This window comes from Berghia stephanieae, chromosome 3, assembly GCF_034508935.2.
Source record: "Berghia stephanieae isolate SIO BIC M18660-M18661 chromosome 3, UCSD_Bste_1.3, whole genome shotgun sequence".
NCBI lineage: Eukaryota > Metazoa > Mollusca > Gastropoda > Nudibranchia > Aeolidiidae > Berghia > Berghia stephanieae.
The window spans coordinates 83,907,091-83,931,032 of record NC_088362.1 but is presented as its reverse complement, the minus strand read 5'-3'; the positions used below and the strand labels follow the sequence as shown (position 1 = coordinate 83,931,032).

At 37.4% G+C, this 23,942-nt stretch overlaps 1 protein-coding gene across 2 annotated transcripts in view; it reads left to right on the top strand.

Moving 5' to 3' along the window:
- The window catches only part of LOC144968645 (organic cation transporter protein-like), a 43,291-nt gene extending 19,548 nt beyond the window's left edge, over window positions 1-23,743 (top strand). For both annotated transcript variants that reach the window (XM_078907190.1, XM_078907191.1), the window contains exons 6-11: window positions 14,514-14,741; window positions 16,171-16,226; window positions 18,088-18,258; window positions 20,608-20,716; window positions 20,985-21,197; window positions 23,194-23,743. In XM_078907190.1, coding sequence (XP_078763316.1) covers window positions 14,514-14,741; window positions 16,171-16,226; window positions 18,088-18,258; window positions 20,608-20,716; window positions 20,985-21,197; window positions 23,194-23,275 — 859 coding nt within the window. In that variant the 3' untranslated portion in view covers window positions 23,276-23,743. The remainder of the gene's footprint in view (window positions 1-14,513; window positions 14,742-16,170; window positions 16,227-18,087; window positions 18,259-20,607; window positions 20,717-20,984; window positions 21,198-23,193) is intronic.
- The last annotated feature ends 199 nt before the right edge of the window (window positions 23,744-23,942 follow it).

The window sequence follows — 23,942 nt, the reverse complement described above, 5'->3', positions numbered from 1 at the left end:
TCCCCAAAGGCTGTGCAATTGAAGCTGCATTTGAGAGTGCCTCATCAGAGGAAAGAAAACTGCAAGAAGCTGCTGTAACCTTGAGACATTTGATTCTGGATTCTTTCAAAGATCATTCACAAATGCCTTGGCCCCCCCACATCAGAGTATTTGCTATCTGCTCAAGACCAACTTCCTTCTGCTCTGATCAAATTTTTTTACTATACTCCTACCCAAGCAAGGTGCAGGACATATGAGTAGTAGGTCTGAAAGACTTGTACGTTCCATGGCCCAAGATGTTTGATCTAATGTCACTTGTGGACAATGGAAAATGCCTAAACATTTACTTCTGGGGATGACTGTGAGGCATTTGACTGGAAGTTTTCAGATTATAAACATCCTTAACCGCTTTGGACATTGCGCATCCCACTCTACTCTTTTGGAACTGGAGACTGCAATGTGCGACAGTGTTGTTGAATGCTCCACAAATCTTCCTTCTGCCGCATTGGCACATCCAAAAATCACCCATTTTTGCTGGGATAATTTCGATCTCACAGAGGAGACCACTGATGGGTCTGGCACCACACACTCTACTCATGGCATCATGATCCAAGAAATAAAAGAAGGAAACTTGGAAAGAAAAATAGAGCAACAAAATGTCACGACTGGAAAAACAAAGAAAAGGTCAGCAACTTTCAAACCCATCCAAATTCAGCCTTGCTTTGCAACTGGAAGAGCAGAACCTTCTCTGACTGTTTCCACAACAACAGTAGAAAACAATCAAGAAAGACAGCTGCACCAAGATACTTTTCTGTGGGTGTTCTGTAGGATGAAGTTGAATTCAGACGGAGAACGTTTCCCTGGCTGGAAAGGTTGGCTTTCATCAACAACTCCAAACCCCCAAAATGAAAATGAAACCAACATGCCTTCAATTGTTGAATATATGCCTGTCATCAATGCTCCCATAACTGAAGCAGCTACAGTACAGAAGGTGCTACAACTATCTTTGGAGGCAACACACGAGCTTGGTCAGCCATATACATTTGTAACATTTGACCTTGCTGTAGCAAAGAAAGCTTACGATATTGTCTGGCAAAACCCACAGCTTTACAAAACAGTCATTTTCACCTGGGTGTCTTTCACACCATAATGTCATATCTTGGTGCCCTGGGAAAGCAAAGTGGATCTGGTTTTGAAGAAATTGTGACTGAAGCAGGGCTATGTGCACATGGTTCTATGGATAGGGTTATGAGTGGAAAGAACTACAACAGGGCTATACGAGTGCATGTGTCTGTTTTGGAGGCTCTAGAGAGACTTCTGCTTGTAAAATTTGAGCAGGACACGGATTCAAAACTCAGTAAAGACCTCATGTCTTACATAAAGGAATTCACCGAAGGAATTTCAAGCCATACAGCTAATAAAATTCTCCAGTCAACTGTGTATGCTGAGTTATTTTCCCAGTATGAAGCCTTCAAAGAGAGTGTCCGCTCAGGAAAGTACGGAAAAACTGCACAATACTGGATCCAATACATGGACAGAGTTTGGCTTCTCCTCTAGTTTCTGCGAGCTACAAAGACAAACAACTTTCTTCTTCATATATCTGTTTAAAAGAACTGTGCCCACTGCTTTTTACCATGAATCACCACAATTATGCCAAGTATCTCAGTGTATATTTTGTGTCACTAGCCAACCTGATTCATTCCCACCCAGGGGTCAGAAGAAATGTTACAAGATAATGGATTTAGTGTCTCCAGATCAAGGACTAGGACGCCTGCTGGAAGAATAGCAGTTGATATGACCATTGAACAAACAATAAACAAACATGCAAAGACAAAAGGAGGTATTGTTGGGTTCAGCAAGAGTCTTCCAAGCTATTACCGTTGGAGTGTAACAAGACACAATCGAGCAGAATATGTATCAGCAACCCAAAGAATGATCAGCAACAACAACTGTATGGATATAGACACCCACAAAGAATTGAGCCTTGCAGAAAAAAGACAAAGTGAAAAGCGAGTGCAAAAGATCCTCCAGGCATTTTCAGCATTTATCAATCCCTTTGAAGTTGAAGATGGTCTGGTCAGTCTAGCTTCAGGAATGAAAGTGCAAGAGGATGTTGCTGATGACCTGCTAGCCGTGGAAAAAACAGGAAAAAGATTGTTTGAAAGTTTTGTTGAAAACAGACTGAAGGAAAAGACTGTAGAATTTCACAAGCCATTAGAAAGGAACAAGACCAAGACATTTGCATCATTGAGGAAAGTGGTAACAGTGAAAAAAGACATGAACGTGGTCAAAATCAAGGCACAAAGAAATTTATTTGGCCAGCTTCTTGTTTTGTCCCAAGAGCACAGTGTTGATCTTCAAAAACGTTCTTCAATATCCTCTAACACCTACTCCATGGTCGCTGGCTTCATCAGATGGTTTACCTCTGAAGACCAACAAAGCAACTCTGTTGCACAAGCTCACGCCTGACAATTCATTAATGTTCGAGGATTATGCAAAAAACAAAAAACAAACACCGTTTACATTGTTGCTGGCAATGCACTGTTACAAACTCTGTCAGCAATCCCAAATACATTTGGTGAAGTAGCCAAACTTACATTTTCCTCCTTACCACAAACAGCTTGTGTACACTTTGTGACTGATACTTACAAAGAAGATTCAATCAAAGGTTGTGAGAGATTGAGGAGATGATCTTCTGAAGATAATGCATACTTGTTAAGAGGATCTGAAACAACAGTGCCCAGACGTTGGAAATCATTTCTCAGCTGCGTTGATAACAAAAGATCCCTTATCAGGTTTCTCCTCAAGGAATGGGAAAGTAACGAATATGCAAAGAAACTGAGAAACAGGGAAATATTCTTTGTCTGTGAAGAGAGATGCACCTTACTTTACAGTGACACGGATGAATTTACCACAGCTGTACCTTGTCTAGATCTCTACTCATCACAGGAAGAGGCAGACACACGAATTATACTGCACTGTCAATATGCTTCCCGCCAACCAAACTGTGAAACAATTGTTGTCAGATCACCAGACACGGATGTCTTCTTACTTCTCCTTTCATTCTCAGAGACAATTGGAAAGACCCTGATATTTTGATACTGGCTGTAGCAACGACAGGCGACAAATCAATGTCTCTCAGATTGCAAAGACTTTGTCTAAACAGATGTGTGATGCATTACTTGGTGTCCATGCATTCACAGGCTGTGACACAACAAGTTGCTTTGCTGGGCAAGGAAAGCTGAAAGCTCTAAAATTTCTTCAAAAGGAGGAAGATCTTAGAATTCTGTTCTCCAGATTTGGAACATCAGCAGCTGTTTCGAGTAATGACTGTCTCGTGTTAGAGTCATTTGTGTGCAAGCTGTATGGCAAAACCTCATGCACAAGTGTCAACAAAGTGAGGTATGACATAGTTCGCCAGCGTTTCAAAGGAAAGAAAGGTACCATCTCATGCAGTGGTGGAATTGATCTGTGTCAGATGCCTCCTTGTAGTCAAGTATTGTCACTGCACATATCAAGAGCCAACATTCAAACTCTCATTTGGAGGAATGCAGTGTGCCAGAATCCTAGCATTCCAAAACCAGAGAATAACGGTTGGCAGAGAAATTCTGCAACTGAATTGGAAGTACAGTGGTTCAAAGATGCTTTCATTCCAGATGAGTTGCAGGAAATTGCGTATGAAGAAAGCTGCACCAGTACTGACGAAGATACATATGCCGAGGATGGTAGTGATAGCTTTGACAGTGATTTTCCTTGACGACACTTCAGAGGACGAAGAGGATTTTGCTACTGATGATGAGGATATGTAATAAATTGGTGAGCAGTGCAAACTGTTAAGGAGTAAAGCATGTTTGCAAAACACATAAGGATATTGTTTTTATGTACTTACTGCATCTTGAATCAAGAATCCCTTTTGAGTATCAATTATTCTTCATAATATAACAATGCGATTTCGTTCAAAAGTCTTCGGTAATGATGCTTCACTTGGGTTGTGAACAAATTAGTCTTTTTTCATGATATATCTATTGTTTTTACCACACCTTCAACTTACTTTTAAATGTGACAACTGGACATCAATACCGTGTTTAAAAAGAATGAAAATTATGATGAATTTGGCATCCCACAAAGTGGAGAAAAATTTAAGGGTTGCTTACACTTTTAGTTTTTCCTGTGACGGAGAAATATGAAGGTTGTTGTTGAGGCTTGGGCCATAGCTTTCTTCAGTGCTACATTTTTAATGAACATGCTGTTTTTGGCCATATTTAAAATAATTTTTGTGTAAAACACTGAAATAGCCCATAAGTTTAGATATGACACTTCATGAGATTACTGACAAATTGTTTCAACTTTCTGTGAATCTATATAATATTTACAAATTGAAAGCTTGTGCACATAGTTCGATAGTATATTCAATTTCCTTCAGTTTGATACCCAATTTGCATATATTTGAATTAATATTGTAGTCTCCAGAGCCTTTGAAAGAAATGTTGTCTCTTTTTTGCAAGGGGACACAACTCACTTTTTTCAAAGGGCCATAACTCTCTTAAATGACACTTATTTTTACGGTAACAGTGGAATTTGTATGGCCAATAAGTTCTATTATTTGAAAATTATAGTGGCATAAACTCCCAAAGGGGGGGGGGGGGGGGGGGCCCAGTGGCCTAAGTACTAATAGTGACTGTCCATTTGGCTTATTACTCGTCTTCTTATTTTTACTACCACCCTCGTCATCACCATGATTGTTTGTCACTGTTATAGATAGAACGAAAATGACGTCATTCAGGTCTTTTCCATCCACGTTTAGGAGTAATTCTCACTAAACTGTATGAATCAGCTATAAAAGTTCATGGTAACGCATAGTTTTGTGCGTTGGTCCGTTATACTTCCGGATGGCAATGATGTGAACTTCTTAGCCAAGCGCACACTATCTTTTGACATGTTGCTGTGAGTTTTGTTGACTGGCATGGTTATCATGGTAACCCTGAACACCGTTTTGTGTTATGGACAATTGGAATGAAAGGGTGGGTGGTATTCGGTGACCTATTTGAATGCTTATTTTTCTTCGTTTCCGCACGACTTGGTCGTTGCCGCTGGCCATTGTTCAAGTGACACCAATACGATTCTGTGCGTAGCCATCGTTAACTTATAGATAGTTCGAAGTTGACGTCACTTAAATCTTTGTTATTGTTTTTTTCTTTTGCCATCCGCGTTTATGAGTAATTCTCACTAATTTGTATTAACCAGACCATAAATGATCATGGTTACAAACAGTTTTGTGTGTTGGTCAGTTATACTTCCGGATGGCAATGTTGTGAACTTCTTAACCAAGCGCATACTATCTATAGCCTGACACTGACCAAAAAATGACGTCAAAATGCCAGTCTTTGGCCACAAATGAAAATAAAGCGTGAGTTGTATTCAATAGTTCAACTAATGGGACCGCTTGTTTCCATGAGCACTACTAACGACAACTCACTAGGAGGTGCAAAAAACAAATAATGACGTCAAAATGCCAGTCTTTTTTGGGTTTCAGTGTCAGGCAAAACTTAACGTTCTGTGTCGGTAGGTCCACGGTTTGAGTCCCGCAGGGTTCTGCGGTTGTTTTGTTGCTCTATAACACTTTTTTCGGTTGTTATCAAACTATTGATAAGAATTGGGCTCTTTAGAAAATCACTTTGATTACGTACTATCTGTTTTTCCACACCTTATCAGTAACTCACAGTTTGAAAGAAAAATCAGCTTGTATGGAAAAAAGTGAAGTAGACTCGCCGCCCTAAAAACAATGCAGCGTTCTTATCAACACAGCAAATTAAAAATTTAGGTGACAAGAGCGATCACGCAATAACTTAAGATTGGTGCCATTTGGTTTTGTGATTCAAGTGTTTAATTTAACCGATAAATCACTGTTACTGTTACGCTTTCCTATCATGACATGATTATGCCAATGACTTAGAATGAGGACGACAGAGATAAATGATAACCTAATTGTTTGGGTTGACCTAAATGTTTGAAAACTCAAACAAAGGTCGGATTGTAAATTAAAGAATTTGTTCACTATCGAAGAGAACACTTAGCTGCCGGAATGTAAACAATAACATTCGACGTCATACGTGACCCAGATTTTTTTATAAATGACCCGAACTATGTTGCAATTGACCTTTAGTTATGTCAATACAAACCAACCTTTTGTTTACATGTTGCTTAAGCAGCCAACTGAAGTTGGCCGTGAATTAATTCAAGCTGTTTGCCACGACCATAGTTTTTATAGCCAAAATGCCCCTTCTTTTATTTTGTAAGAAAACCATAATCATCCCCCTCCTCCCATAAACAAAACCATATCTATGTCCAGGGAAACGAAGATTGTTGCTTGTTTTTGGTTAAGGTGGACCATACTTTTTTTTTACAGCGTATCAAATGATCAGTCAAAGCATACGGTCAATGCAATGAAGAGAGTAAATTCGAATCATCTCCTATCTCTTCGCTCAGACGACCCTTTTGACAGAAGACTACTACTACTTCTACTATAACTGCACTACCACTACTTACTGTACTGTAACCACTGATTCTACAAAACTATACTAGAACTAATGGACCGTATGGCTCAGCGGTACGGTTTTCGTCTTGTTACAAAAGTCGAGCAATGCCAATGCTAAGTGTGATCAGTAATAGGATGGGTGACTAATCGTGAAAAATTATGGCCCCCGCGTTGTTTCACTGGCTAAGGCACTTTACACACATTACCCCACTCGATTGAATGAGTATCTGGCGACAGAAATGACGGATAGTGTAATGATAGTTTTAGTACACAAGGGTCGCCTAACATGCTGTATGCCAAAGAAATATGGTTCCATACGGCTTGTTGAAGGGGGGGGGGGGGGGGGGGGAGGATAAATATGAAACATTGTGAAGCGCATCGCTATCTGTAGAAATGCGACGCTGTATAAATATTCATATTTATGTAGCCTACTTGGTCCAACTGTCACTATTACTATTTATAATAATAATAATAATAATAATAATAATAATAATAATAATAATAATAATAATAATGATAATAATAATAATAATAATAATAATAATAATAATAATAATAATAATAATTATCAATATTATTATTGTTGTCAATATCACCGTTTAGTGGTTAATTAAAGTGTTAAAGATTCTTGCAAAATGTTGGTGTTGTGTGTGTTGTAGCAATCGGCCTCCAGCGACGCAACTCTGTCTACAAGAGACGCACAAGACCGTGGCACTAAACATCCCTGGCATGCATCTCGTCATACAACATGAAAGCAACATTCACCATAGCGTTAACTACGTCAAAGTCAAAGACAAATCAATAGTGACATACAACCATGACATGACAGTAAGTGAGGTGGAAATTCTCAGAATTGAAAGCAGACATGTCAATGTGATATATGTCAACAAACCTCCACCAACGCCATTCAAGTGGCCAGTTACATCCACCACTAGTGAGAAACCAATGATTGTGATAGGTGACTTTAACAGCCACAGCACCAAATGGGGACACAATGAAAACAACAAAGATGGAGATACTGTTGAGGAATGGGCTGACCAATATAATCTGACACTCTTCTATGACGCATGAACCATCCTTTTCAAGTGCTCGCTGGAGAACAGGCTACAACCCAGACCTTGCATTTGTGTTTTCCAGACATGTCAAAAACTGTCGGCAACCCAATACCAAAATCACAATATAGACCTATCGCCTATTATTGAGGTAGGGTCAGTCATCTCTATGAGAACAAACAAATTACATGAACTGTGTTCGTGGACCTGGCAGCTGCCTATGACACAGTAAATCACAGGAAACTGCTCCTAAAGGTTGCAACGGTAACTCTTAACACAAAAATAGTTGCAATGATAAAATACCTTATGTCAAACCGTCACTTTTTTGTGGAAATGGATGGGAAGAAAAGCAGATCACAAAAGAACGGACTCCCTCAAGGATCGGTACTTGCACCTATCCTCTTCAACGTTTATACCAACGACCAACCTCAGTTCGAGAACATCAGGGGGTTTCTATATGCTGATGATCTGTGTCTTGCGTCCCAGGCCTCTGATTTCAAGACCAATGAGAAGAGACTGACGGGTGTTCTGGAGCCACTCTCTGAGCCCACATTTAAAGAACTCACTAAATGCCAACCCAGGAAAAACTCAAGTGTGTGCTTTCCATTTATTAAATTTAAAGAACCGTCAAGTCTAAAGAAAACAGGAAACTAAACATCTTCGGGAATGGGAACATACTGGAGAACAACATATTCCCCATGTACCTCGGTGTTACCGTAGACCGCACAATGTCCTTTTCTCAGAACACAAAGAAAACAAAAGCAAAGGTGGCCACAAGAACAATTTCCTAAGAAAAGAGGCAAAATCTTATATGGGGAGCAGATCCAAAAACAGTCAGGACAAACATACTAGCCCTCTGCTATTCATCAGCCGAATAGGTCTCACCAGTCTGGGCAAGATCCTGCCATGTCAAATTAACACCTGCCAGATCATTCGAGTAACTTGAAACCGACTGCAGTTCCAGTCCTCCATCGGCTGGCTGGCATTGCACCTCCCCACATTCGATGAGCCACTGCTTCCAAAGCCCAGAAATATAAACAGAACATGGACCCAAGACACTCCCTCCATGACCACAGCTCAATGACAAGTAGACTGAAGTCGAGAAAGAGCTTCACGATGGAAGGAAGCATCAACCCTGACCATGCAGTTGTAAACAGGCTTTCCACAAGGAGAGAGTGGAACAATCATGCAAAAGAAGCTGTTGGAGATCCGAGAGAAGAACTGTCCTACGGAACTGAGCTCCCCAGGAATGAATTGGTAACACTGAACAGAGCACGGGCAAAACTTGTGAGAACAACTGGAAGCATGAAAAAGTGGGGGCTGGCTGAGACTAGCCTGTGTACATGTGGATGCCCAGAGCAGACATCCTTAGAGAATGCCAGGATGGGCTCAGCTGCACTGACCATGACCTAAGAGTTTGCTCCCCGGATGCTGTGGAGTGGGTTCGGTGTTGGTGCGACAAGCTATGATGATGATGACTTGCAAAATGAATATGACTAAGTCTTACACCTGCCAACATATAAGTAATATGACAAAGATTAGAATGTTAGGATCCTGATCTTTTTAACACCAAAGTACTTTTGTAACCCGGCACTGCTAACATTTTTGTATAACCCAGAATGGAAAGTTATTACAAAAGACGATTGCAAGATATTTAGATAAATTGCTAGCCTATCATTGTGGTAGACGTATATGTATTAAACTTACATATCCAATAACCTGTAGGTTAACGGAGAAGAAGGGCGCACAAGTTCATTGTAATTTGAAATTGCGGAGTTGGAACAAAGTTGATTTGCATTGAGTCAGAATTCAATCAAGTCTTAGATTGAAAGGAAAAATCAAACCTACAGCGTGCACCAGAATGAATAAAAACAGGACAGTCTTTAAACTATATCAATGGAAATCACATCTTGCACAAGACTTATCGTGCTATTGTAAGGACTGGTTCTCAGTCTCACCCGTTCTGCTGTATCTGAGGGCCATAACACAACTTGTGAAATCAAAATAAATTTAAAACAGATTATAAACTTATATCACTTTTACTTTTATTGTCATTTCATTCATATCCATGTTATTCACACTGAAAATCCTTTAAAAATATAGATATGATGTTTCTCCATTAAAGGCATGCTTGTATTCTCATCCTGTGAAAGAGAAAGAAAAAAAAAGAAGAAAATTGATAATTATTACTGAAACTGTGTAGTTCCATTATTTAAAAATCTGTGATGTAAGAACCTCAGCAAAAGCTTTGGTTAAGAAAGGTTCTGATTCAAGAAATGTATTTCTTAGGCAGAATATGCGATTACCCTGTGTAGACTTAGCGCAGAAAGTTTGCCATTAAAATGATTATTTAATAGAAAATAATTTTATTCCAGAAAAGGAACACAAAGGAAGAATTTGCGATTGACCGGTCAAGACAGAAGCGTCAAGGTCGTGTTTATAAAGTGAAGAAACTTTGCGAATAAATGAATAAAATATAGAAAAGAACTTGATTAGATAAGAGGAACACAAAATCAAAATTTGCGATTAACCGGTCCAGACAGAAGCGTCATGGTCTTGTTTATAAAGTGCAGAAATTTGGAAATAAATAGAATAAATATAAAAAAAATTTGATTCGAGAAATGGAATACAAAGGCAGAATTTGCGACTAACCAGTTAAGACAATAGCGCCATGGTCTTATTTATAAAATACAGAAACTTTGTGAATATTTCGAGAAATGTAGCACAAAAGCATCACTGTCTTGCATATGAAGTGCATAAAGTTCGTGATTAAGCCACTGCATTATTTAATATGATGTTGCCGATAAATGAAACAATGCAATACAAAAATTTAAAAAATATGTTCTGCAACATCACATGGTCCCATCTATCAAATTTTACTACCATTACAAATCAGCTACATAAATAGATTCATCAGTACTCTTATCTTGTTGATAAATTATAAATATAGAAAAGGATATAATAAACTTTTTAAAATAATTAGAAAGTTAAATGATAGACAAGATAAAGAGATCATAGCCTATTTCTTTTCAAATTTCTTATTCATAACCAAGGAAGCATGTTTCTTTTGCCATATTCTTCTTGACTTCCCATATGTAAATGTTTCTTTCAAGTGTATAAAAAGCTCACAGGGCATTTGTATAAAGAAACAGGAGTCAATAACAAAAAAAAAAAATAAAAAAAAATAAAAAAAAATGGAGAGATCACTGCCAAAAATTACATAGGGATAGATATGCATTGGTATTAACGTGTATTAGACACTGCATTGGTATTAACGTGTATTAGACACTGTCATTAGGAAAAAAAGTTTTTAAAAATCTTTACAAACTACAGTGAGCTGCTTTTAAAATTAAGTAACTCTCGAGAGCAAAATATGGTCCTATTCTTTTAATCACCGCTCTCTAGTCTCTAGATTATACTTGATAGGTCAATAAAGCTGAGAGGTTTTATGAAAAATATAGAGTATAGAAGAAAAACATTAATTCCAATAAAAAGGCATAGAAGGGTCCATACTGATATATGAGGAATTCTATAAGACACAGTAACAAATGAATGCCATTTTGATAATCTTGAAGGATAAGACTCAATGATGATGATAATGATGCTGATGATGCTATGTGGTCTAGTGGTATGGCACTCGCTTTCGGATCGGAAGGTCCTGGCTTCGAGCCTCGCGCTCGGCGCATAGTTGAGTCCTTGGAAAAGACTCTTTACTCACATTCTCTCACTGTACTCAGATGTAAAATGAGTACCTGGCCGTTTACAGCTGTGTCGTTGTCCGAAAAATTATAATATCGCCTAACAGGCGGCATGTCCCTTCCTACATGTTAAATGTTGCTCTTGACCAGGGGCCACTTGTAAAGTGCTTTGAGCACATTTAGTGGATATTGCGCAATATAAAGCTCAATTATGATGATGATGATGTAACGTTTACAGTCTAGAACGTGTGTCAGTCATAACTTGACCAAAAAAAAACCCAGAAAGGAACAAAAAACAAACAAACAAAACAACAAAAAAAAGCAGACACCCGCCTCCTCAGTAGTTGGAATCTCAACAAAAGTTGTTTTTTTTTTATCCTCATCTTTCGTGGTGTGTAGCTTTCACCGCTTGTCATATTTTATTGACTCTCGCTCTTTCCTGACCTGATAATAGATTTCGAAACAATCTTTAGGTCTTCATTCTCTCATTATCTGTTCATGACTGGAACTGGAAAAGGAACAAGAAAGGCAAAGGGTCTCTGCCACCGATTTTCAATATCTTCTGTTGTTTGAGGGATTTAAGTTGGTAGCCGCTTTTGCCACATAAGACTTTTTGTTATTGTTTTTGCTGAGAGTCGATGGGAGAAGGAATGGCAGAGAGGGAGGAAGGGGTGAAAAAAATGAGAATGTCTGGGTAAGGGGGAGGGCAGGGAGATTTAAAAAAAAAAGAAAAGAAAAGAAAAGAAAATGTCCCACTCAACTCCTGAAAGAAAACATATTCTGATATTTTCGTCATCGCTGTGATTATTCCCAGACAGGGTCTGCCAATAACGAAAATTGGTTATTTCCAGACTCTTTGGTGGTGATTAGGACCTTTAGCAGCCGGACAACGTTGCGCACAAAACAGGTCTCCCGTTTTTGTCGTTCAAATTGTAGATAATACACATTCAGTTAAAAACAAACACGTACAAATAAAATTGTTATTTAGTTAAATTCTTTGTATATGGCTAAATTATTCCGAAAACCTGATTTCAAATAGTTCTTGTTTTGTTCACACGAGCGCATTAATTTTGGAGAATACACTCCACCGTGGTCTAAAAATAGACCGACAGTATTTTTTGATAAATTTTACCATTTGTTTTATAAAAAAAAACAATATTTAGATATTATTTGACTCATGATCGAGTATTTATGAGTATGTGTTTCTTTTGCCACCTAACAGCCAAATTTTAAAGGTTATTTTTTTCTAAAATTTACACTGGAACGTGAGCTGTCAAGACAGGAACATGTGGTTTGCCATGTGCTTCTAGACCCTTGTTTACATAATCGGCAGCTAAGTGGACATCTCAATATATAATACGAGTAGCCCTATCTTCTTTTTTTCTCTCGCAATAATGATGTTTGTGATAATGCACTTAAATATTAACGTGTATCTAGGGTTTATCTACTTGTGGGGATTTGTGGGATTGTGGTTTTACACTTGCCTTCGGACTTGGTTCGAGTTCCGCGATGGGCAGCGCAAAGTTGAGTCCTGGAAAAGGATCTTAACTTCAATATTCTCTTCGCACTCAGGTGCAAAATTAGTTCCCGGACTATAACAGATAGTGGAGGTTCCCGCTAGCTCAGTTTTTAAGAGCACCCGCTTCATACGCAAAGGGATCAAAATCGATCCCGGGTGTAGTCGAGAATTTTTTTTTCTGACACCCCTGTCCATCCAACAGTGAATGGGTAGCTGAGTCTGTTAGATTTGGCGGAAAGTACTTTACGATAGACTAGTGTTCTGTCCACAGGATAGCAAGCAATTGCTATTGTCCGTTTCACGCTATAGGAACCGTGATAAACTCCGGTTCTGAAGGACTACTATAACAGATATTTCTGCTGTTCAGAAAATTGAAATACCGCCCAACAAATGTCATGTCTTGTCCTATATGTTAAGTGCTGTTATTGTCTTATGAACCTTCCTAGACAGCTTTACGCACATTTGTTGGATAATTTGATATCAATTTTGTAATAAAAATGTGTTACAAGCTCTTTGCAAAGGGGATCCCAACCCGACATCAACACTTAATATATAGTATGGTTATTAAAAAATAAATTATCGAACTCGGTTAAAAACCGTGTCATAACGCCTTATTCCAAGGCCCTTTATATAGTTACTATATAGAAGGCCTTGCTTTTCTCATATGCATGAAAAGAGTACGTAATGGTAAAACTGAATGAAATAAAACAAATTATTTGTTTACGCATCGCATTATCAATCGGTCATATATCACTATTTATCTGACCCTTATTTTAACGGTCAATATATTTCCGGGCTAGGTCTATAAAACGTAAGTAGCTTGCCTTAGATACTATTCTTCGTTAAGACCATCAAAATAGTCCCCTTCTGCATTTACACACGAGTTCCTATGCTGTTTGAGCCTTTAGAAGCAGACATGTGTGTCCTCTTCTGGGATGACCTTCAATGCATTCTGCGAATTTTCATTCAACTCTTGGAGATTGTAAAAGTGCCGTTCTTTCAATGCCATTTTAAGTTTTGTGAAGGGGAAAGAGTGGAGACCTTCCATAAGCTACTACATCCCAAGTATTCTTGTTCTAGTAGGGGGTTTGGGAGGGGGGAAACTTTTTTTAAAAAAGTCTCCCCCCTCCCAAACCCCCTACACTATAGATCTTCTAGTAGGGGGTTTGGGAGGGGGGAGGCTTTAAAAAAAAGTTTCCCCACTCCCAAACCCCCTACTAGAACAAGAATACTTGGGATGTAGTAGCTTATGTAGGGTCTACCGGAAACAGTCGTAGTTAGATAAATTCAGTCGCAGTTTTACCCAATAAAAAAAAAAGATTTATTCGTCGTCCAATGAATGAATCCATCCTCGCCTCCCCCTATGCCAACTTGATATTGAATAGACTGCTTATGAAAGATTAAGTTTTACCATTTAAAAACGGCAAACAGTGTCTGGAAAATTAGAAAATATTGTGCGTTTTAATATTCGCAAAAGATCAATCCTTGCCTACCTTTGACATGTGTTATGAACAAACAGCTACTGTTGTTATCGAGTTCTACCTTTTTGCATCAAAAGGGAAAAGGTTTATATCCCCTGAAAAGTGAGCGTTCATTAGTAGTGCGTCATCGGTGCGGATGCCGTCAACCCTGTCCGGAAACTTATTGACTACAGGAATATAATAGCTTATTGTAAAAGCGCATTATTGAGGATTGGCATAAATCTACTACTATTGTTCTATTACTATTAGGTACCTTCCCGAGTCAGTTCGATGGCTTCTAACACACAACAAAGACGAGAAGGCAGAGGAAATCCTGATGACGGCAGCCAAGGAAAACGGGGTGACTTTGTCTAGTGACCTCATTAAACAATTGAAAGAGGACCCCAGTATCAAGTCTTCTGGAAGGAAATATTACGTGTTAGACTGTGTCAGGACCTGGCCAATGGCTAGATTGTCTCTCAATATTTGGTTTAATTGGTTGGTATATTATTATAATGATGATGATGATGATGATGATGATGATGATGATGATGATGATGAAGATGATGATGATAATAATAATAATAATGATGATGATGACGACAATGATGATGATGATAATAATAATAATAATAGTAGTAGTGGTAGTAGTAGCTCACTTTGATGGGGAAAAAAACTAAAACAAAAAGAAACAAAAAAAAAATGATATCATTATTTTGATCATTTTGACTTGAGCCTCATTTCTCTTCACCTAGAGAGGTACGCCTAAAAATAGACGGCCCCTGAAATGGTCCCTCAAAAGGACGACCCATCCTGTTGACATTCTGCCTCAAAAAGGACGACCCATCCTGTTGACATTCTGCCTCAAAAAGGACTTCCCATCCTGTTGACATTCTGCCTCAAAAAGGACGACCCACCCTGTTGACATTCTGCCTCCAAAAGGACGACCCATCCTGTTGACATTCTGCCTCAAAAAGGACTTCCCATCCTGTTGACATTCTGCCTCAAAAAGGACGTCCCTCATAAAGACCATCCCTTAAGAAATAACAAACACCACCAGCCCTTAAAAAATTGGCCCCTCAAAAATCCTGTCCCCAAAAAAGCCGGCTACCCAAAAAGACGCTCACCACCCAACCCCCCCCCCCTCAAAAAGACTGTCCCCCCAAAAAGACGATCACCCAAAAGACGCCCCCCCCTCCCCCCACCCTCAAAAAGACGACCCCTCCAATAAGACAGCCTATCCAAATGACGGCTCCTCAAAAGCACAGTGTCTTTTACACAGACGATACTCAAAATGACGCCCCCCCCCCAAAAAAAAAAGGAAAAAAAGAAAAAAAAAAAAGAAAAAGGAAAGACAAACAAACATAAAAAAAACAAAACAAAACAAAACAAAAAAAAAAGAAACAAAGAAAATACCAAAAAAAAAAAAAGAAATAAAATAAAATAAAATAAAATACAATCCAAACAAACAACGCAACTAACAGATTATTTTCACTGTAATATTTGGAAAGAGGACCTTTTTTTCAATTCTAATCTTCTTAAAATTGAGATGTTATGTGGATTTCCCAAGATTTAGTTTTTTTTCTTCAGGGCTAACCCCCGATCCAGTTCATTCCTATTATATATATATATATATATATATATATATATATATATATATATATATATATATATATATATAATATATAATATATATATATATATATATATATATATATATATATATATTTATATAGGAATATATATATATATATATTATATATATATATATATATATATATATATATATATATATATATATATATATATATATATAATACCAAATTAACACTATATTTTAAAATCTATGAATGTGTCTTTTGACTAATTCATATTAATATAATAACAATATTTTGTTTATTTTGATTTTCATTCTTTCCAATGACAGGATAGTGAATTCACTAGTTTATTACGGGCTCTCTCTAAATACGGAAAATTTAGCAGGTTGGTAGCTTTATTCTCATGCCTTTTCTGCCTTTTTTTTGTTGTTGTTTTTTTTGCATTAATTCCATTTTACTAAAAGCCTCACCGATATCACTATTTATCTGATCTCAGGTGCTCTTATTAGCAGGTCTGATAACCGAACACAATTGTGGGTTTGAGTAATATTGATGTAATGGACCAAATTTTTCGTCGGTTGAGAGTATTTTCATTACAACAATGAGTCCATAACAATTTGGGTTATCAGACCTGCCACTAAGTGAGGCTATGTGGTCTAATGGTATGACACTCGCTTTCGGGTGGGAAGGTCCTGGGTTCGAGCCTCGCTCAAGCGCATAGTTGAGTCCTTGGAAAAGGCTCTTTACTCACATTTTTTCACCGTACTCAGGTGTAAAATGAGTGTCTGGCCGTTAACAGCGTTGTCTCTGTCCGAAAAAAAAATGTAAGATCGCCCAAAAGGTGTCATTTCCCGTTAAGTGTTGCTGTTGGCCAGGGACCCCTTGTAAAGCGCTTTGAACACTTTTAGTGGATATTGCACTTTATAAGAGCTCAATTCAACTTATTTAAGTATCGTTGATCCGACCGGTATTTTAATAGGGATAAAGATAAAAGTAGGTGATATAATTTCTTTTTGTTTAGAGTAAAGTATATTATTGTTGCTTAAAGTTAAAGCGACACTAATAGCCTGCAACAGTCGTGACGTCATTTCCTTCGTAATGACGCATAGTAACTTCGTAACTGGTTCTAAACTATCGGACGCCCTTATGAAATACTTCTCCGACGAGCATAAATGTGTATCCAGAGGAGAAAAACGTTATAAATTTGATCATGTTTTGACTTTTATACATTCTGATCACATGGCATGTGAAAAAGTTCTAGCCAGCACGAAGAATAATAAGTACCGATTTTCTTTGTTTAGAACCAAGCTGCTCGTTGCTGGGCGGACGTGACATCAGACTGTCGAATCCTATTAAATGCTTACATTACCGGCCATTTTAATGTTAAAATCATTATTGTGATGTGGTCACCGTTTTAAATGCGACGGATCACATCGTAACCCATCCCACCGATCTGGAAGGTTGTGTTGCCGTCACAAATGTCAAGAAATTTTAAGCGTGGTCAGTTGTCTGCATGACGGATTACTGCAATCATGGAAAATTCTAGTCCTGACTTTAAGTCCTTGGGTAGGCACTTTACACAAATTACCCCACTAGACACATGTGTGAATGAATACATGGCTGAGAGCAGTGAATTATATGATACGAGTTAAATAGGAAGCCTAACATAGAACTGGTATGTATGAAATGGAAATATGGTTTGTTATGGCATACATGAATTATAAATGAAAAATTGTAATGCAGATTGAACATTGTAAATTCGTTGAAATTCCATATTATATTAATGTTCATAATATGTATGTTGGAATTAAAATACGATTAGAGGGCGTAACGTGATTTTAACGTTGAACTCATTAGGCATTATATTTTAAGAACATTTCAGCTCCTTAAGAAATTTTATTGGTACTTCCTTTAAGACAAAGCAAAGTAAAGAAACAAACCCAACAAAAGCACAAGCAATCAAACAACCCCCCCCCCCAAAAAAAAAAAAAAAAAAAAAAAAACAAAAAAAAATTAAAACAAAAAAAAAAACAAAAAAAAAAAAAAATACAAAACAAAAAAAAAACAACAAACAAAAACAAAAACAAAACATAAACGACACAAAACCCTTGACACAGGTCTCATCTTATCTCTGGTCACAAATTAATATTCATCACCCAAGTCGTCCTGAAATAATACCATGTTGACGCTACGGGGCACTGATTAAATTTTAAAATAAATTCTTCCCTCCCTCCCCCCTCCCCCAGGCAACAACTACCTTAATTTCTGTGTGGCCGGGGCGGTAGAGGTTCCAGCCTTCTTCTTTTGTCTCTTGTTGTTGAATAAAGTTGGACGCCGCGGGCCTCTCATTTTGATGATGTACTTGGGAGGAATTGCATGTATCTTGTCTGGGCTGATACCTACAAACGGTGATCCAGGTAAGTTGTAAAGGAGGAGGAAGGAGAAGAAAAAAGAAGAAAAAGAAGAAGAGAGAAGAGAGAGAGAGAGGAGAGAGGAGAGAGAGGAGAAGAGGAAGAAGAAGGAGGAGGAGGAAGGAGGAGAGGAGAGAAGGAGGAGGAGAGAGGAGAGAGAAGAGAAGAAGAAGAAGAAGAAGAAGAGAAGAAGAAGAAGAAGAGAGAAGAAGAAGAAGAAGAAGAAGAGAAGAAGAAGAAGAGAAGAAGAGAGAAGAAGAAGAAGAAGAAGAGAAGAAGAAGAAGAAGAAGAAGAAGAAGAAGAAGAAGAAGAAGAAGAAGAAGAAGAAGAAGAAGAAGAAGAAGAAGAAGAAGAAGAAGAAGAAGAAGAAGAAGAAAATATTTGAGCTGTTATAAAGCACAATACCCAGTATTGTATCACTGTATCGCAATGTCATTGCGCTTTACAGAGGTTCAAAAGTCAACAGCATGATTTAACATATTATAGGACAAGACATGGCGCCGTTAGGCGTTTACATTTTTTTCTGTTACCGGCAAAGTACTAATCATTTTACCCACGAGTACAGTGTGAAAATGTGACTCAGAGTCGCCCACAGAGTCGCCCACCTCGGGACTCAAACCAGGGACCTACTTACTAGTGGCGTATGACACACGGCCACAAAACCTCACTTTTAAGTGAATTAATATTTGCTGCCTAATTCAGTCCCTTGTTTGGGGACAAAATAATAATTACAAAGACGGAAACACGCGGAACTGTCATCTAAGCGTTCACGTGAGCTGCTGTGATTGGGCTTTTTGTACATTTGTAAAAACACATCAAACTTATAGAAATGTTGTTTACGTCGAAGTTAGGCTCACTTTCAGTGGCATTCATTGTGTTGAATGGACATGACTAAGAAAGAGAATCGGTGTTAAACAGATCCCCCAACTCGCAATATGTTGTAGACAATGGTAGCGACATCCAGAGGCGGCCAGCGTATTGGAAAAACGGTGCACGGCAGTCCTCGCTCGTTACTTATCGTTTGGAATCCTATCATTCCATTTTCTGCCAACCAATTGTATCCTTTACCATACAAGAAGGAAATTGGAAGCATTAATTTTCTGCTTTAGGGGGGGGGGGGGACGACATTAAAAATGATGAATTTTGACCCAGTTTGCTAAAATTAGATTTTGGTGGGATGTTGTCATGTGACCATTTGTCTGCATAAAAAATTGGATGAGAACTTCATCTTCAGTTTTGTTTCGACTCAAAATAACGTATTTTGTGACCCATAGTATGGTTAAATCCTGCCCATTTTTAGTTTCAGTGGTCTGATTTCATGAAATGAAAGAATATCAAATAGTCTTTATAACTAAGTAAAGGCAAAAACATATCAATGAAAAGTAAAAATTCTCCTCTATCTTCAACAACCAATCACTTTGTTCTTAATTATGTCTTGTGGTCACAATCCAATCAGAGAGCGAGAGGAGAGTTTTTCCCTAAACTCGTTTACTTTGACTTTTAAATGCGTTTTTCTCAAAACTGCAATTTTCGTCACTAAAAACCTATCTCCTCCTTTAGTTTTCAACCAATCTTCTTCAAACTTTCTACAAATAAGTGTCATACAAATTTCTAGGAGCCGGATTTTTGAAAAAAAAAAATTTTTATGAGTAATTTGAAATTATGTAACTTTTTTCAAGGGGAATAATCGAGTAATAACTTTGAACTTAAATTTTAAAGTTTCGAATTAAAAAATTAAAAATCGGGCTTCTAAAGCCAACTTTATTTTCTTTTTTTTCTACCTCTGGCCAAAATATTATGGCAATCGGTTGATAAACAAAAAAGCCTTTGACTTTTTAAGATTTGTTGTTTATTTTCCAATATGGCGTCGTTTCCATAGCAACGGGCAACTTTTTTCGAAATTTTTTTAATGCAATCATCCTTCCCAAACATATACATTATGACTATGCATAGAAGTTTAGGATATTTCATCAAATAAAAAAAAATGACCCTTTAGTGTCGCCCCCCCCCCCCCCCCTTTAACTATCTTTTGGGGTTTAAAAAAAATCAAAATACAATATGTCAAAGGAGCTCACCTGCTACACCTTCTGTGTAAAACCAATCATTAACCCCCCCCCCCACACACACCCGTTCTCTCTTATTTCTCCTCCCCCCCCCCTTTTCTCTCTCTCTCTCTCTCTCTCTCTCTCTCTCTGTCTCTCAACCGCAAGCGTTATATTTGCATAAATTGATTTTTGCTTATCTTCTTTTCTGGCGTAACAGTTTTAGGTTTTCAGTGTAGTTATAATAACATATAAAATTTTTATAGAATAAGTTTTACGATGTTGTAAGATTTGAATATTTTCTTTCCATAGGTATGAACAGACTGGTGGTCATTCTAGCCATGATTGGTAAATTTGGAATCACAGCATCTTACAGTATCATTTATCTGATGACTGCAGAAATATTTCCGACTGTTATAAGGTATTGTGGTTACCTTTAAATGATTTTATTTCAAATCAATTTGTTTGACCAAACGAATATTATGTACATTTTCACTACAGCTTGGATAAACATTTTCAACTGGTATGCGCTGTTCCTTAATTTTCCCTCATCATCATCATCATCATCATCATCATCATCATCATCATCATCATCATCATCATCATCATCACCATCATCATTATCAACACCATCATCACAAATGCTAATCAGTCAAAAACAGCAACTTCAGCATGCATACTTTTGACAGAAATATTGGGATGGGCATGGCTTCAATGAGTTCACGGATTGGTGGAATCTTGGTACCAATCATCCTTGACCTTAAAACCCTGTATAAGCCCCTCCCACTTGTTGTCTTTGGCGGCATGTCAATATTGGCGGGATCTCTAGCATATTTGCTGCCAGAAACGACCGGAAAGCCCCTGCCACAGTTACCAGAAGATGTGGAGAAAATAAAATCATGGTACGTTTATAAAAGAATTATACATATGGATATTCATATAGCGCATCTCCACAGTTGCCATGCTCAATTCGCTTTACAATATTTCATCTATTCTCCCAGCAGGCTATACAAACCTTATTCCACTTCAAACCGTTCCAGTCACATTTTAGGCGTTCTTTTTATTGTTACACTCCTACAATATCTATAATTGCTAGGTACTTATTCACAACTGACTCGAGTTATGAATACAGCAATATGCTTACAATTTGATGTGACTTTTGTCTTCAAACAGTATTTTGCCCAGGAGACCAAATTCCAAAATGTGATTTTAAATTATAGTGACCAGAAATGCGAAATTTTATTTTATTTGTTTTTGTCAATTTAAAGAAATATCTACATCTATAGTCCTTACCAATAGAAATAAACTTAACCTAAGTTTCAAATTTTGAAGGTAAAACATGCAAATAGCGCAATATTACCTTTATATGCTCAAAGTGCTTTACAAGGATCACTAACCAACAGCAACATTTAATACATAGAACGAGACAATTCACCTGTATTAGAATTATTTTCATCGAGTGGAGTGAAAGAATGCGAGTAAAGAATCTTTACCAAGGACTCAACTTTGCGCCGCTTACTAAGGAATAACACGCCCGGAGGAGAGTGCCATGCAGAAAGATCCACGGAATCTAGCATCTTTTATGAATCTGATTAATTAATAGTTTAATCTCTGAACGTCACAAAGTGTTGTCGTTTTTTAATATATCGTTTCCATTATATTATTTGGAAAACAGGGGAAAGCGAATGCGGCGGGGAGGAGGGAACGGTCTGAGGTTGATTTTTGAAGAAGTCATGCTGAGTGATTTTCATTTACGAATTTACGTATCTATTCTTTAAAAATAGGGCTGAGGGTCAAATTGTTCCCTACAGCCTTGGTTAAAGTTTTGCCAATTAACACAAAATTACTTGCAAATCTAAAAAGTATAAAACTATTTTTTATAGATTGATATACGATTAACTTGAAAACCTTTCTTAACCCTCTCATTACCAACCACAGGAAAATCGTCAATTTCGTTACGATCCAACCAGCACTTTTATCATTCAGATTTCTTTTGTAAATCACACAATTTAAAGAATAATGTTTAATTATAGATATAAAAACGTGACACTGTGTTGTAGAGTTCATTTAGCTGATCAATATTATGCATAGAATGTATTTGTTACTTTTCTATTTGAGTAAGAAAAAAACTATTTTTGAGTTGAGTGTAAAATTTTAAGGAAAATTCTGAAAATGGCAGGTAAGGTGAGGTTAAATTAGGGGTAATTCTGTCACCTGTTGGCTCTACTGATTATTTATCAAATCTGCTAATGGATAATGATCGACCCTTTCAAGTTTGGAGTCGCCATCTGGCCACCCTGTTGCACGATTTATCTGCGCGCACCTGCCGAGTTTATTACTCGACCGATTTTGATCGTTGATGTCTCAAAAGATTCTTCTCGATTTATGTTAATTTCCACAATGCAGTAGTATAATAAACAAAACAGATAAATGCCTGATCGTAATATAGCCTTTATTTCCCCACATTTGTTGCGTTCTCCAATATTATTTTAAAATTCTTACTAGTCATGACATCTACTTTTATAATTTACCATCAACAAGATTCATAGTCCTTACACTATGTGATTTAGTGCCATATGTACTTGCGCTTTTTTTTTCTCTCTTGTGGTATGACACTCGCCTTCGTCCCGCTCTAAGCGGCGCATAGTTAAGTCCTTGTAAAAGGGTTTTTACTCACATTCTCTCACCCTACTCAAGTGCAAAAGGAGAACCTAACCCCTTGGAATGTTGTCTTTGACAAAGAAAAATGTAATATATCATAAAAGTTTTACGAATTGTTCGTAGAAGTAGGCAGATCTTTTATTATTCTGTCTTTCCAAGATGAATTAAAGTGTATATCATTGCTTGTTATTTTCTCATACGTTTACAAAAACGTCATTTTCCCCATTTTTTCTTTAGCTTTGATTCGTTGCCCTGCTGCAGGTCTGAGAAGTATGACGTCAAAGAGAGGGAAGAAATAGAGGACGACGCACGTGTCTGATGTCTGTTGTTGTTGATGCTGTTCTTGTTGTTGTTGTTGTTGTTGTTGTTGTTGTTATTATTGATTTTTTTGATATTGTTGTTGAATTTGTGAAGTCAATGTCATAATTTTGTCCTATTATTGAATAGTCATGTTTATTATGTATAATGGCTTATTTTTATGGCTACGGATACTGATTAAAATATGTTAAATCATTCAAACCCTGAATGACCCATACTTTCTTTGTTATTTATCTTTATACAGAATGTTTTCATGTTGGTAAAAAAGTATTTGAATTGTGACAAATTGCAGTTTCTAAAATACTATTTGTCATTTCTACTGGCAACCCTATTGTTAATCGTCATATTTATGTATCCAGAGGTGTTACGACTAGCACTGACAGCTAGCTTATTCAGATTCTGTATCTTGTCAAAATATGACATTTCTCACTGTACATCATATATTATTAAAACATTGAATACATTAAAACTTGTAAGCTTATTCCTCACGTGTCTTCATTGTATCATTCCTAACCCCCCCCCCCCCTCCCTTACCATGTTAGCCTGGTATTATGGAGGCGACTTTTAAAACTTGCTATATTTTAACATTCTTAAACAATCTATTTGACACCTTAGAGACACCAGAGACAATTCGAAGTTTCAAAACACTCAGAGGCAAACGAGACAAT